This window comes from Peromyscus maniculatus, chromosome 17 (assembly GCF_049852395.1).
Source record: "Peromyscus maniculatus bairdii isolate BWxNUB_F1_BW_parent chromosome 17, HU_Pman_BW_mat_3.1, whole genome shotgun sequence".
Classification (NCBI taxonomy): Eukaryota; Metazoa; Chordata; class Mammalia; order Rodentia; family Cricetidae; genus Peromyscus; species Peromyscus maniculatus.
Genome location: NC_134868.1, coordinates 47,055,646 through 47,071,753, shown reverse-complemented (window position 1 = coordinate 47,071,753; position 16,108 = coordinate 47,055,646). Strand labels below are relative to the sequence as shown.

The 16,108-nt window shown below is 43.4% G+C and overlaps 1 protein-coding gene across 7 annotated transcripts in view; it reads left to right on the top strand.

Moving 5' to 3' along the window:
• Positions 1 to 16,108, top strand: part of Nsd3 (nuclear receptor binding SET domain protein 3) — a 110,717-nt gene that overhangs the window by 40,718 nt on the left and 53,891 nt on the right. For all 7 annotated transcript variants that reach the window (XM_076553774.1, XM_076553777.1, XM_076553776.1 and 4 more), the window contains exons 3-5: positions 3,056 to 3,127; positions 4,640 to 4,802; positions 13,438 to 13,592. In XM_076553774.1, the coding sequence (XP_076409889.1) occupies positions 3,056 to 3,127; positions 4,640 to 4,802; positions 13,438 to 13,592 (390 nt within the window). The remainder of the gene's footprint in view (positions 1 to 3,055; positions 3,128 to 4,639; positions 4,803 to 13,437; positions 13,593 to 16,108) is intronic.

The window sequence follows — 16,108 nt, the reverse complement described above, 5'->3', positions numbered from 1 at the left end:
TCCTCCAACAAGGCCACTCCCCCTAATCCTTCTCAAAAGGTTCACCAACTGGAAATCAAGCATTCAAACATGAGCCTTTGGGAGCTGCTCCTGTTCTAACCATTGTACCCACTTGCTTCTTCCTGGTGTTTTCTTTCTCCACTTCCTCCTAAGCCAGCTCCTTTTCCTTTGCGTCTCAGATTATAACCTTCTTTCTCAGAGAAGCCTTGAGGTCAGAGTCATATCTGTTTATAAGCATATGACTTTATTTAAGCCATCTGAATTGTATCCTCTGAAAAGAAATTAAACAAAAAAAAAAAAAAAGAAAGAAAGGAAGAAAGTAAAAGGCATGGTAATGCACACCTTTAATTCTGTCTAGCACTTGGGACCTGGTAGTTGGTTCTCTGTGAGTTTGAGGCTAGCCTGGTCTACATTAGTGAGTTACAGGACAGCCAGGACTACATAGAGAGACCAGAAACAGACCAACTAATAAAAACAAACCTTTTACTTCGTAGAATTATTTATTTGTCTGTTTATCATCTGTTTGTTTGTTTGTTTGTTTGTTTTTAAGACATAGTCTCATTAGCCCTGGGTAGCCTACCTCTGTCTCCTGAGAAAATTTGCTTTTTACAGAAAATGCAAACAATACAAAAGTAGATTTTCTTTTAGTATTTCCCTAATCTCATTGTCAAAACAGATAATTACTGTTAATATATTTGTCTTAAATTGCGTCAGATCTTTTTCAGGTACACATTGATTTTTTTTTTTTTTTTTTAGTAAAATGTTTGAAGATGTTGATAGATGTGTGGATTAATGCCATGAATTAATACTATAATTATCATCCCTCTGGTTAAATTTTTTCTTTTTTGTGTTTCTGTAGGATTCGTTCCTGAAATGTAACTTCTGAATTGAAGAGTAAATGTATTTTAGACTTTGGTAGCTAGTTCCAAATTGCCTTGTAGCAACTCCTTGTTTTCTTTAAGCCTGTAGGAAATCTATGTTCTGGCAAGCACGCCACTACAGGATTGCATCATCTAACCTGCCTGTAACATTTTTATTTATCAGTATTAATATGTGTGTCTATGTAGGGGGTCAGAGTACAGCTTAGGGGAGTCAGTTCTATACTATCTCCCCGCCCCCTTTTTTAAAGACAAAAATTCTGTCACTCTGCTGTCCTCAGCCTCAGCTGTCCTCCTGCCTCAGCTCCCAAGTGTCTGGTGTTGCAAATGTACAACACTAGACCCAACTTAGACACTTACTTTTGAAGTTACCGTCTGTTTGTGGTGCTGGCTGTATGGTCTGCCGTGGTGTACACGTGGAGCTCGGTGAAGAGTCGGAAGGAATCAAGGCTGCCCTCACCTCACGGGTTCCAGCTATTGAACTCAGCTTGCCAGGTGTGGTGGCAAGTGCCGCTACCATCCTGCTAGCCAGAAGCTCACTATTTCAAAAAAGTTTGATTGTTCGATTGTTTATGTTGACCATGTTTTGCCTGCATGTAGGTCTCTCTACCATGTGTATGCTTTGGTGCTTTGAGAGGTCAGAAAAAGGCATTGGATTCCCTGGAACTGGAGTTGTGGATGCCGCGAGCCTCCACGTGGGTTCTGGGAACCAAGCCCAGGTCCTCTGCAAGAGCAGCCAGTGCTTTTAACCAAAAAACCATGTCTCCAGTTTTCTAAAGTTCACTTTAAAAAGAATGTATTTCGGGGACTCATGATTTAAAACGTAATATAATAGTTTATACATTGAACTTTTAGATTCCTTTATTTTAAATTAATATTTTAGTTAATGTACAAAATAGTAGGTTGCATTATGACATTTTCATATGTCATTCCTCGTTCATACTTGCATAAGTACTACCCTTCCCTGATACCTCACCCCTGTCTTGATGGTCCCCTTTCTTCCAACAAATACCCATCTCCTGCTTTCACATCACATGCATATTTGTGCATATATATGTATATATAATGTATATATTGGTAGGTAGATAATGTAGATGTTGCCTTTATACCATAATTTAACCAATTTTATTTGTTTGGTTTTTTGAGACAGGGTTTCTCTGTGTAGCTTTGGTGCCTGTCCTAGAACTCACTCTGTAGACCAGGCTGGCCTTGAACTCACAGAGATCCACCAGCCTCTGCCTCCCAAGTGCTAGAATTAAAGGTGTGCGCCACCACTGCCTGACTTCCAATTTTATTTTTATATAAGTACATTTTAAAAACAACTTAGTCATGTATTGAATTATGCTTGTGTGTGTGTCTATACAGGCATGTGCACATGAGTGCCTTCAGAGGTCAGAGGCCTTGGCTCCCCTGGAGCTGGAGGTCCAGGCAGTTGTGAGCCTCCAGATGTGGGTGCTGGGAGCTGCAGGTGCTGCTAACTGCTGAACTGTCTCCAGCCCCGTCTACGTCGTCTCGCCGGGTTGCTTTTATACGCAGGATGTTGGCAGATCTTCACACTTAACCGTTTTTCTCCTCAGCGCCTTTTCAGCAACAGTTCTATAAAATATACTGGACAGGAGTCTGAAAATGTAAGGCTCTCCATATACATTACCACCGCCGTTTCCAGAAAGATTCCAGGATACACCTTATGAGCAGTTTCAGTGCCCTGTTTTTCCTGTAGTCTGTTAAATTTAAAAAAGAAAACCGGTCAGGCTGGTGAGCTCTCATTGGGTAACGATGCTTTCTGAGTAAGCCTGGTGACCTGTGTCCAGATCCGGGCACCCATATAAAGGTGGAAGGAGAGAATGGACGCCCAGGTTGTCTTCTTTCTGACCCCCCTACATGTCAGACAGAGTAACCGGGGTGGGAGCGGGTGGGAGAAGAGATCAGATTTTAAAGGGGACAAAGCCAGTTTGCTTAGAACAGTACTGTTAGGTGATAAAGTCAGAGGTGAGTTCTAGCGTGGTTTAGAAAGTGGTAGCACCAGCGTCCGGCATGTACTGCACAAATAATCTCACTCCTCACGTCAGTGGTGTTTCCCTCACGCTCCCTACCGTTCAGTTTTCTCTGATTCTGTTCATACACCACAGTTGCTAGTTTCCTGCCGCTTTATTCTGTCCCTACATTTTTCTGCCTAGAGACCAAATGAGAGGGTGGACACCGCACCAGAAAAACCAAGAGAAGAGCCAGTGATCAAAGAAGCCGTCCCGGTGAGTGGCTTGTTGAATACAGGGACCAGGTATGATGTCAGGAAGAGAGGGCGGGGCTGGAGAGATGGCTTAGCAGTTAGGAGCTCTGGTTGCTCTTCCCCAGGACCCGGGTTCAGTTCCCAGCACCCACAGGGTAGCTCCAGTTCCAGAGGATCTAACACTCTCTTCTGACCTCCAGAGGCATTAAGCATACATGTTACATATATGCATATGTTACTCAAATGCAGGCAAAATACTCATGCACATGAAGTAAAATAAATAAATGTTAAAACAGCAACAAATGAGGTACAGCACAGTGCAGGTTCTTTGCAGTGCGCATTACAGTGCCCTGGCCATCTTTATGGCAGAAATTCCCAAATTTCTATGAATCATTTTCCTTATAAAAACCATGATCAGCCGGGCGGTGGTGGCGCACACCTTTAATCCCAGCACTTGGGAGGCAGAGGCAGGCGAATCTCTGTGAGTTCGAGGCCAGCCTGGGCTACCAAGTGAGTTCCAGGAAAGGCGCAAAGCTACACAGAGAAACCCTGTCTTGAAAAACCAAAAACAAAAAACAAAAACAAAAACAAACCATGATCATTTTCTTTTCATTGAACTCTCAAAATGCTTCATCATTAATTTGGCCACAGAAACCAGTAGTTTTGTTTTCAGTACTTAGAACGGGCTTATTACTTTTTCTTCATTTTCTTTTTCTTTTTCTTCTTCCTTCCTTCCTTCCTTCCTTCCTTCCTTCCTTCCTTCCTTCCTTCCTTCCTTCCTTCCTGTCTTTTTTTTTTTTTTTTTTTTTTTGCTAGTTATAGATAAAGAAGAATATAATGGAAGATAATTTTACATTGGAGGCACCTTGTGTGTGTTCACGTGTGTGAGTATGGTTGTGTGTGTGCCACAGTTTCCAGCTCGGAGGTCAGAGAACAGCGTCCTTCCACCTTGTTGCAGATAGGGTTTCTTTGTTGTTTGTCCTGTGTTTGCCAGGTGGCTGGCCCATGAACTTGTGGAGAGTGTTCTTTCTCCACCGTTCATCTCCTTAGCAACACTGGGACTGTGTGTGCACGCTAGCACACCTCCTTTATATGGGTCCTGGGGATTCTGACTCAGCTCCACATGCTGGAGCCATGCTGGAGGGACCAGCACTGTACTCACGGAGCCATCTCCCCAGCCCCCCCGTAAGCTGTGGGTGTGCTTTACTCAGAGTTTACACCCTCCTCCCTCCCTCCCTCCCTCCCTCCCTCCCTCTCTCCTCTCCCTCTCCGTCCTCTCTCCCTCCCTCCCTCCCTCCCTCCCTCCCTCCCTCCTGTCCCTCTCTCCTCTCCCTCTCCGTCCTCCCTCCCTCCCTCCCTCCTCTCCCTCCCTCCCTCCCTCCCTCCCTCCCTCCCTCCCTCCCTCCCTCCCTCCTCTCCCTCTCTCCTCTCCCTCTCCGTCCTCCCTCCCTCCTTCCCTCCCTCTCCTCTCCTTTTCATTCCCCTCCCCCTCTTTTTTTCTCTTCTGATGGAGATTTGTGACCTTTTCCTGTAGGTTCAGCCAATACTGTCTTCTGTTCCAACAACAGAAGCGTCCACTGGTGTTAAGTTCCAGGTTGGTGATCTTGTTTGGTCCAAGGTGGGAACCTATCCTTGGTGGCCTTGTATGGTTTCAAGTGACCCCCAGCTTGAGGTCCATACCAAAATTAACACAAGAGGTAAGAAAAGTAATAAATAGATACTAAGTAACAAGTTTGCAATAAAGAAAAGTGAACATTCAGAGTTGTATGTGAATGTAAGAATATGCATATGTATTATCTGACATAAAAGTATGAATCTTTTTCAAATTTTTATTATTGTTATGTGTTTTTGATACAGGGTCGTATGTCTCCAACCATCCAACAATCCTCCTGCCTCTGCTCCTCAGGGGTTTCTCATTTTTTAGTGATAAGTGAAATAATTATGGTTGTTTTATACTGGCAGAGAACTTTTGTAACTAATGTCTTTATTTTCTTACTATGTAGCCCTGGCTAGTCTGGAACTGGCTATGTAGTTCAGGCTGGCCTGGAACTCAGAGAGAGGTGCCTACCTCTACCTTCTAAGTGCTAGGAAAGGCGTGCGTCATCACACCCAGCCCTTATAATAACTCTAAAAACATTGTGTGTGTGTGTGTGTGTGTGTGTGTGTGTGTGTGTGTGGTGTGTGTGTGTGTGTGTGTGTGTGTGTGTGTGTGTGTGTGTGTTGGTGCCACAGAGGCCAGAGGAGGCATCAGATCCCCAGGACTAGGAATTGAAATGAGGGCTTTGCACGCACTAGGTGAGCATTCTACTACCGAGTTTTAATACCCCCCCCCCCCCCCATTGTTTTTTGTTGGTTGTTTTAGATTTCTTTTTATTTTCAATCATGTGTGTGCTAGGATAGGTGCACCATGTTACCCCCACAGGCCAGAAGAGGATATTAGACCCCTCAAAGCTGGAGTTACAGCAGTTGAGAGCTGCCTGATGGAGGTACAGGGAACCAAACCTGGGTCCTCTATAAGGGCATTATGTACTCTTAACCACTGAGCCATCTCTCCAGCCTCCTCATCCACAGACCTTTTAATTAATTTATTAAAAAGGTTTTTTGGTCAACAGAGAGGTGAACCTCTGAAAATATCTGAGGAATTATCTTAATTACATTAGCTGATGTGAGAAGAGATGTGTGTAGTGTCAGTCCTGGGCATGGTATCCATGATTATGGGGGGGGGGGGGGGAGGACGTCGAAAGCCGGCCAGTGATGTGCCTCAGTGGGCAAGAGTGTTAACTTACCAAGTTAAGTTACTGCCAAGCCTGCTAACCGGAGTTAGATCCTCAGAACCCATACAGTAGAAGGAGAGAACCAACTCTTTGGAAAGATGTCCTCTGACCTCTGTGCAACCACTACCCCAATGAATGAATAAATGAGTGGATGTTTTGTTTAGTTTCTTTAAAAAAAAAAAAGTCAAAGTGGGTCGTGGTGTGGTAGCACTGTGGAAGTAGTTGTAGGCAGATCTTTCAGTAAATTCCAGGCTACAGAGCTACATAGCAAGACTCTGCCTCAAAAATAAATTAAGTAAATAAATAAACAAACCCAAAACAGACCTGGAGAATGTGAGCCAGGCACCACATGCATTAATTAGTTCAGTGTTTTCTGTTCTCGACTGTGGTTGTAATGGAACAGTTCTCCAAAGCCTGCTGCTCTGACTACCCTGCTGTGTTGGACGAACACCTGGAAATGTGAGCCACAGCAGGGTCTCACTAAATGGCCCGGGCCAGCCTGGAACTCGCTGTGTAGTCCAGGCAGGCGTGTGAGCTTGCGGGCTTTTCACCTCAGCCTTCTGAGTAGCCAGGGTCACAGGTCTGAGGCCTCGTGCCATCTCCGGGTTTGCCTCTCATTTCTCTCGTGCCTCCTTGTTTTGAAGACTAATCTTACTGGCTTTCATATTGCATTTAAAAATAAAAGCCTATTAGTAAGTGGTTGGGTATTTTATGTGAGTTTAATGTATAGGCTAAGCCTTTTTTTGGAACTATGCTGTGTTTTATTTTGTTTTAATACAGGGGCTTACTCTGTATAGTCCAGGCTGTTCCCAAGCTCCTCCTCCTCATCATAATTCTGAGTTCAGGGATTACAGTCTTATCTCACCATGCCTAACTGGATTGGTCATTAGCTCACTATGGGTTCCTCTGGGAATCACTGTCACCCAGACAAGTGCTTTTCATAATATTAAATTTCACTTGGTGCTTTCATCCTCTTCTGTTTCATTCATGACTCTAACTATACTGGGAAAGCCTTATGGATTTGATAGAACATGGGAGGATAGCTTGGATCTACTTATAATAGGTAATCTTAGCTTCAGAATGTTCAAATTAAGAAAAGTTACATTCTGTGTGTACTTTGTCCAAGCATGATGTTTGGGATTTTGTTTTGTCTTTCTTGTTTTTTGTTTGTTTGTTTGTTTTCCAAGAGGGTTTCTCTGTGTAGCTTTGAGCCTTTCCTGGATCTTACTCTGTAGACCAGGCTGGCCTCGAATTCACAATGATCCGCCTGCCTCTGCCTCCCAAGTGCTGGGATCAAAGGCGTGCGCCACCACCGCCTGGCGATGCTTGGTTTTGACCAAAACATTTGTAGTGGCTTCCTAAGATTCTCCCACCTGGAAGTGACTTGCTTAGTTCAAAGACGTTTTGGCTTGTAACTTAATTTCAGGGTACTTGCTTTGTGAACTCACCTTTGTTGTGTGTTGAGTTCTTTGTTATCTGTGACAATTTTGCATCTTATTCTTTTACATCAGACTTCCTTCTTGAAGAAAAACATATCTGTTTAAATCTAGCAAATAAGATTGGGGGTTTCACCCTATTGGTGACACTTAGCAAGAGCCTGCCTATGTATAGGAGGTGGTGTGGCTTCCCATCGTCCATTTTGACAGTGTGTGCCCATCAAAAGCTGGGAGAGTAGATTTGGGCAGGAATGAAAAACATGAACACTGCTATTTGCCTGGTTTTGTACAAGGTACTGTATTAGGTGATTCTGCTATGTATTTTCTTAAGGTTTTTTATTTCTTTGTTTCTTTTGGAGGCATGGTCTCATGTGGCCTAGGCTGGCCTCAGACTTGCTATGTAGCTGAGGATGACATAAAACTTTGGATTCTCCTGCCTCTGCCTTCTGCTGGGATTACAGTCATTTGCCTCTGCACCTGTTTTAATGGGTCCTGGGTAGGGACCCAGGGCCTTTGCATGCTAGGCAAACACTTTACTAACTGAGCTACGTCTGTTACTGACCGACTGAGCATTTTCTTCTGTGATGCTCACAGCAGATACAATGAGGTGTAGCCTATGTCTCAGAGAAGTCATCTCAAAACCATCTATGATAACCCTTGCTCTACAGCTCTCAGCAGTTGAAGCCAGGCTGTCTTAACTGAGAGGCGGTAATAGGGAAGTGTTAGGTCAGAGTATGTGAAGTACCTTGGAACTCTAATAACTAAATGGAAAAGAACAGGGCAAGATTACTCAAGAGACTAAATCTTCTGAAATAAAACAATCCCTATCCATATCTAGACCCTGAGAGCTTTCAAAATGGGACCATGAGAGTCATGGCTCTTCAGTTCTCTCCTTTCAAGAAAGCAACCTTGAGATCATATAAGGAGCTTTTACATTTTTCTTTTTAAGATTTATTTTTTTCAATTTTGAATTCTTGTGTGTGTGAGTTGGGGGCTGGGTATGTGCACATGCGTGCCGTTGCCCTTGGAGGCTCATATCCCCTGGAGCTAAAGCTCCAGGCAGTTGTGAGCTTCCTGAAGAGTCTTGGGAACTGAACTTGGGCCTTCTGGGAAAGCAGTGCATTCATCACTAGAGCCATGTCTGCAGCCTCAGGAGCGGTCACATTTAATTCACTAATTCATCTGCTAGTCAGACGCTCCTAGGCAGTTTTCTACTTTAGTGCTAGAAACTGTGTTTATATTACTCTTGGTGATCTGAGAATGGAATTTAAAAATCATTCATGTTTTCATTAAAACCATAAATGTTCTTTTGTCTTTAATCTTTTAAAACCTAATCGCTTTATTGAAATATTCCTGTAGTATAAAACTTAATCATTTATTTGCATATTTTTGTTTATTTATTTGAGGCAGGATCTCACTATGTAGCTCTGTCTGGCCTGGAACTCCCTGCATAGACCAGGCTGGCTTAGAACTGCCTGCCTGTGTCTCCCAAGTGCTGGGATTAAAGGTGTGTACCACCAAGCCTGACTCAATTTTACCCTTTTATTTAAATGTCAGAATTTAGTGATTTGTTTTGTTTTGTTTGTTTTTGTTTTGCAGACAGGGTTTCTCTGTGTAGCACTGGCTGTCCTGGAACTCACTCTGTAGACCAGGCTGGCCTCAAACTCAGAGATCCACCTGCTTCTGTTTCCCAATTACTGGGATTAAAGGCGTGTGCCCCAACCACTCTCCAGCCTAGAATGTAGTGATTTTAAAAAGTCCATTCTGAGTTGTGCTACTATCACCACAATCTAATTTAAGAGTTTTATCACCCCACCCCCCAAAAGAGAAATCTTACATCTAATAGCTATCACTAGAATTCCCTCCTGTCCCCCTGGAGGCTAAGCTGTCAGCAGAATCTTCTGTCTTTGCCAGTCTGGTGGTTTCTTTCACTTAGCATGGTTTAGGAGTTTATCCATGTTCTAACATGTTTCATACTTTATCACTGTTTATTGCCAAATAGTATCCTGTTACAGCCATGTAGTTCAGTTTTAAATAAAGTATATTTCTCAGTTTCTCTGAAAACCAAGACTAATTTTGTTGTGTGCATGATTCCTCTGAGCACTCTGTGCTGCTCTGTAGCTGAGCCACTTTGTACAGTTATTCCTGATTGTATGTAGTAGCCACTGGCTTACAGTTGTTATTATTCACATTGTTAGCACTGGGCAACGTATTTTTGCACTTTAATAATAATAACTCCTTGCACAGTGGTGGCGCATGCCTTTAATCCCAGCACTCATGAGGCAGAGACGGGTGGATCTCTGTGAGTTTGAGGCCAGCCTGGTCTACAAAACAAGTTTGAGACAGCCAGGACTGTTACACAGAGAAACCCTGTCTCGAAAAACTGATAGATAGATAGATAGATAGATAGATAGATAGATAGATAGATAGATAGATAGATAGATGATAACTCCTTGCGAGGGTGTGTTGAAAGAATTTTAGGCCACATTTCCATTTTAAATTGTATCTTCATTTAGTTCTCATTTTAAGTTGAAATTAAATGCTTTTAATATTTTTAAAATACTGTATATTAATTGGGGAAGGGCAAAACTCTGAGTATGATGTCAGAAACCAACAGGTATCCATAATCTCTCCTTACATCTGTGTAAATACTATTAAAATTTGAGGGAGGCTGGAGAGAAGGTTCAGCAGTTAAGAGCACTGGCTGCTCTTCTGAAGGACCCAGGTCAATTCCTAGCACCCACATACCATCTTTAATCCAGTTCCAAGGGTTCTCATGTCCTCTTCAGGCCTCTTTGAACACCAGGCACTCATGACATACATGCAGGCCAAACACCCACACACACTGTATTTGTGTAAAATAAAAGGAAATTATGAAAAATTGGAGGTAATTCTTTTTCTCTCCACATATTTATAATTAACAAACAGGTAAATGAAGGTCTTTGATAGCAGGGTTTTTCCTGGGGAGGAGGTTGGTTTTGTTTTTGAAGTGCCGCACTGTGTCGCCTAGGCTGACCTGGAACCTGAGTCATCAGGCTTCCCGAGCCTCCTAGAACACCTGCACGTGTCCTCTGTGTGCGTAGGTGTGTTTACCTGTGCACGCACACGCTGGAGGAGGACGTGGGGTCAGTCACTCTCCACCTTACTCCTTTTGAGTCAGGATCTCTCCCTGAAGCTGGAGCTTATCTGATGGCCAGAGCCCCACCAATCCTGTCTCCATTTCCTGCAGCCCTGAGCTACAGGCACAGGAGGCGTTGCCTGGATTTCCTCCAGGGGGCTGAGGATGTGACTCAGCTCCTCATGCGGCAGTGTGCCTGTCTGCTGAGCCATATTCTCCTTCCTCAGCCTCATCCCTCACGCATGCTTTCTCTTCCCTTCCATCCCGCATCCTCTCTCTCTCCCCTCTCCCTTCCTCCCTTCTTGTGACAGGCTCTCATTATGCAGCCTTTACTGGCCCGGAATTCATTCTGTAGCCCAGGCTACAGAACTCACAGAGACTTGTCAGCCTCTGCTTCCTGAGTGCTGGGGTTAAAGGCACGCGCCTCCCAGCGGCCTTCCCATGCTTGCTTTAACACCAGCAATAGTATTATTATCTGTTTGTTTATTACTAGCTTTTAAATTTGTTTGTTTTGTAGACAGGGTTTCTCTGTGTAGGATGGCTATCCTGGAACTCACTGTGTAGACCAGGCTGGCCTCGAACTCATAGAGATCCACCTGCCTGAGCCTCCTGAGTGCTGGAATTAAAGGTGTGCACCAGAGGTGTGTACCTGGCTTAGCAACATTTTTAAAGTTATAAAAGTACATAGTTTTAGCTTTACATCATTTTGCTTAAAAATATTTATGTGTATGAGTGTTTTGCCTGCATGTATGTATATGTACCATATGTGTGCCTGGTGCTTGAGGGTGCCAGAAAAAGAGTATTGCATCTCTGGAGTTACATACAGATGGTTGTGAGCTGCCACGTGGTGCTGAAAACAGAGCCCTAATTCTCTGCAAGAGCAACATACTCTTAACTGCTTTGCCATCTTTCCGGCCTCTACTTTGAAATAGATTTTTTAAAAATTATTTCCAAATTTGGGGTGGAATTCCAAATTTGCGCCCCTGAGTACAGGTGGCCACCACGTTTAGAGGTACAAGATTCCCCTTGGAGCTGGAGTTAGAGGTAGTTATGAGCCAGCTGATGTGGGTGCTGGGGACAGACGCCAGTGTTCTGGAAGCGCAGGGTGTACTCTTCACGTGGCCATCTCTCAGCCCTGAATTATTTCTCATGTATAAAACATTCATTCCTTCTGTGATGCACCTTTGACAGGAAGTGTAGAAGATTTAGTCAGTTGTGCAGAGACACGGGTTTGCTTCGTGAGTTTTCATGTCTTCAGGATCTACTTTATTTTTGCTCTTGCTTCTTAGATTTGTGGGTGAGAAAAGCTGGGGATTGATCCCAAGGTCCCCTATACGTGCCCTGACATTGAGCTGCATCCCTAGTCTTTTTGTTTGTTTTGTTTGTTTTTGTTTTTTGAGACAGGGTTTCTCTGTGTAGTTTTGGAGCCTGTCCTGGAACTCACTCTGTAGACCAGGCTGGCCTTGAACTCACAGAGATCCTCCTACCTCTGCCTCTGCCTCCTGAGTACTGGGATTAAAGGCGTGTGCCACCACCACCCGGCATCTTTTTTTTTTAATGTTTGTTTTTTAAAAATGATTCTTTGCCAGGTGGTGGTGGCGGCACATACCTTTAGTCCCAGCACTCAAGAGGCAGAGGCAGGCGGATCTATGAGTTTGAGGCCAGCCTGGTCTACAGAGTGAGTTCCAGGACAGCCAGAGCTACACAGAGAAACCCTGTCTCAATACATGAATGAATGAATGAATGAATGAATGAATGAATGAATGAATGAATGAATGAATTTCTTGTTTTAGTGAGTCATGTAGATCTCTTATAAGTTGACACATTAGTTTGTAGCTTTTCTTCTCCTCTTCCTTCCTTCCTCCTTTCTTCTTCTTCCTCCTCCTTTCTTTTTGAGGCAGAGTCTCTCTCTGGAGCCTTGGCTGTCCTGGAACTCTCTGTAGACCATGCCAGCCTTAGAGTAAAGAGATCCACCTGTTGCCTAGCTAGATATTCTTCTCAATCACCACTTACTTTTTCAAGAGTTCTTTGATTTGGGGAAGAAAGCGGACTCAAAGAGGCAAAGGCAGGTTTCCCAGAATTCTAATAATGATCTGAAAGGTCAAACTGTATTATTGATAACAAATAATGCTGTTTTCCTCAAAGTAGAAGTTCATTCTTGAGAGACACCTGCCACCTGCTCATGTCTGCATAGCAGCAGAAAGGCACATTTTCTAGTGACTGTGATATTCCATCTTGCCACCAAATGCCCATAATTAATGCTCCCCTCAAGGCAGCAGCCTTCACTGTCCAGGATGCAGAAGTATCTCATTCATTTCTTGTTTTCTTATCTCACGGAGTATTAAAAAGGCATAGATTTAAGGCTGAAGTGTAGGGCAGTTAATCATTTTTGCTGATTTATTAAGGATATCACATAAACTATCCTTTTAAAAAAGTGTCAGTGTGTGGTGGCGAAGCACCCGCAGCTGGGTGGAGTTCGATGCAGTATTTGTGTCGTGATGCCAGACATTTTATGTGCTGTTGCTTTTGTGTCTGAAGTGCAAAGAAGAAATCCACAATATTATTACAATAGTGCCATAGAGGTCACAGTTCCCCTAAAACAATCTATGTTTATATAGCTAGAAAAATGATCTCATCAGTACTTGGCTCTTAAAAGGCCAAGGAAACAGGTACAGTTTTGGAAGGAAACATTGTGTACTTATATTCCAGTTTGTAAAAAATATTAGAGACAAGTAAAGAATAAATTATGTACTCAAAGTAATAAATGGGGTGATTAACAGAATTTCACATTTCTTTCTCTTAAAACTTGCCACCCTGATTTTAATCATGTGGAATGATTTTATAGTAGCCATTAAAGTTATGAGGTTACTGAGTGTCTGGGCAATTTTAAATGTCCAAGTTTTAATGGAAAAAATGCTGAGAAAACTGTGTTTCAAGATCCCTTTGGCAAATTATATGTGGATTTTTATGTCCTAGCATAATTAATATGAATTTTTACTTACAGGTGCCCGGGAATATCATGTCCAATTTTTTAGCAACCAGCCAGAGAGGGCATGGGTTCATGAGAAACGGGTTCGGGAGTATAAAGGTCACGAACAGTATGAAGAGTTACTAGCCGAGGCAACCAAACAAGCCAGCAATCACTCTGAAAAACAAAAGGTAACTGACAGCCCATATGTGGGCTTTGTTTTCTTTGTTCCATTGGAGATGGAAGCCAGGGTCTTTCCCATGACAGACAAGCAGTCTGCTGCTCAACTCTACCTCCACTGTGCACTAACACATTAACACATTTACAACTCGTCAGAGTGGTGTGTGCCCATCATCCAAGCACTCATTAGTGAGGCAGAAGTAGCACTTCAAAGTTTGAGGCCAGCCTGGTCTATACAGCAAGTTCCAAGCATTCAGAGCTTCATAGTGAGGCCCTGTCTCAAAAAACATAAGAAATAAACAAATAGTTGTGTGTGTCATGTAACTTTATAGTACTATTAAAAACTGTCAGAACGTAGGCTGTAACTCATCCGGTAGAGTTCTGCCAGCATGCATAAAGCCCTGGGTTAGGTCACTGGTACCATAGAAACTGGGCCTGGCTGCATTCCAGTAGAGGCAAGAGGATCAGAACTTCAAGTTTTGCTACATAGAGTTTAGGGCTAGCCTGGGATACATGAGATCCTGTCTCAGAAAACAAGACCAACTTTATAAGCTGTTGTGAAGTGACCTGCACAAACCCAGTAGGCATTAGTGATATTTATTTTGCTAAGACTTTAAAGTAATTTCTCTGTATTACCGTCTTACCTTAATTCTTCCTTATTCTGTTAACAAAGTTATTTTATCAAAGATTTAAAAATACTTGATTAGAGGCAGCAGCGTGTGGCTCTGTAATGGCAGCGTTTGGGAGGCTAACGAAGGAGGGTCCAGATTAAAGTCAGCTTTGTCTACACAATGAAACTATCTCAAAAACCAAAACCAAGCCAGATGAAAAGTTTATCTCGTACGTTCTGTGAAGGAAGTCGTGTTGAAAGTGCTGATGTACTTATTTAATCTTCATAAAACCCCCAGTAAGGTCTTTTTCTTTTCTTCAGATCAGGAAACTAAGGCACAGAAGGCTTCAGTTACTGGTCCATCTTAGGCCACAAGAGTTAGAGAGCCAGGGACTAGAACAAGAGTTAGGGGACGTTAGTGCGTTTGAAGTGGTGGCGGTATCAGACTTTGGAAATGAATTCTCAGTATGTCTTGGTGATTCTTGTACTTACCTTCTTAGCTTGGTTATGTTTTAATTATGTTATTTGCACATATTCTTTGTATCTAGTGCTGGGTTTCATAAAGATGATTTTTTTTCAAGTATATCATGAAATTAAAGTAGGCCTCTTATAATTCAGAAATTTCTAATTTTTATACTTTTAAAAGCTACATTTTGGCTAGGAGTGATGTCACGTGCCTTTAATCCCAGCATTTAGGAGGCAAGAACAGGCGAGTCTCTGGGTTCAAATCCAGAGTTTTAACCACCACCAACAAAAACACCAACTTTTATCACAAGCTTTTAAAAAATTCTTCTCTCCTCATCTTCTTCCTTCTCTTCCTCCTCCTCCTCCTCCTTCTTAATATTAAAACAAAAAACAGAGTCCATCAACATGGATGCTTTGGAGCTGGACTAGGAGGCGGTTGTGTGCTGCCGGCCTGCTGTGGCACTGGGAATCAGACTCTGGTCTTCCGGTCTTTGGAGGGAGGGGGTGGCTTTTCCAGGCAGGGTCTCCCTTTGTATCTTTGGCTGTCCCGAAACTCCCTATGTCCTGAAACTACCAGGCTGGCCTCTTTCAAACGCTTGGAAATCTGCCTCTGCCTCTGCCTCCGCCTCTGCCTCTGCCTCTGTCTCCCAAGTACTGGGCCTAAGCAAATTTCAGTACATAAAGAGGATTTTAATTGATTTTTATCAGCCTTATATATTTTAAAGATTTAGTCATGGACATTTAGTGTATACTATAGCATCTCATAGTCTGACTCCTAAAAAAATTTTTATTATTACTGAATTTGTTGTTTTTTGAGATAGGGTCTCGCTGATTAACTCTGCCTGGCCTAGAATTTGCTTCGTAGACCAGGCTGGCCTTGAACTCCCACAGACGTGCGTTTCTGTGCTTCCTGAGTCCTGGGATTGACGGTGTGTGCCACCGTGCCTGGCCCTCTTGTTATGTTTCTTTTGGGTACACATGTATAGTTCACACGGTGTGGATGTGGAGATCAGAGGGAAACTTGGGGCAGTTGTTTCCTCCTCCTGCCATGTGGGTCCCAGGGATGTTAGCGAGGCTTGGAGACGAGAGCCGAGCCACCTCAGGGCCCGCCCGTCTCAGCAGCTCTTAGATGCTGCGCTCATCACTTTCCGTTAACTTACCTGCTCACCTCACACACTCTCGCTCAAAGCTCTCCTCCCCTCCTGCCCACCCGACTCTTCTGCCCCACCACTGTGGAAAGGGATTCAGGGTTCGGTCATCACCGCCCCATCTCCCAACACATGCTTTTCTTGGTTTTGTTGCTCCCTTGGGTTTTCTCCTGTCTCTCAGTCTATTCTCCATGTTTGCTTATTGGCCTAGTCTGGCCCACATCTAAACGTGGGCTGGCAGCAAGCTTTGCCGAGATCCCCACACTGCCTGACTTCCTTGCCTACCTGTGGAGGAAATAGCAAC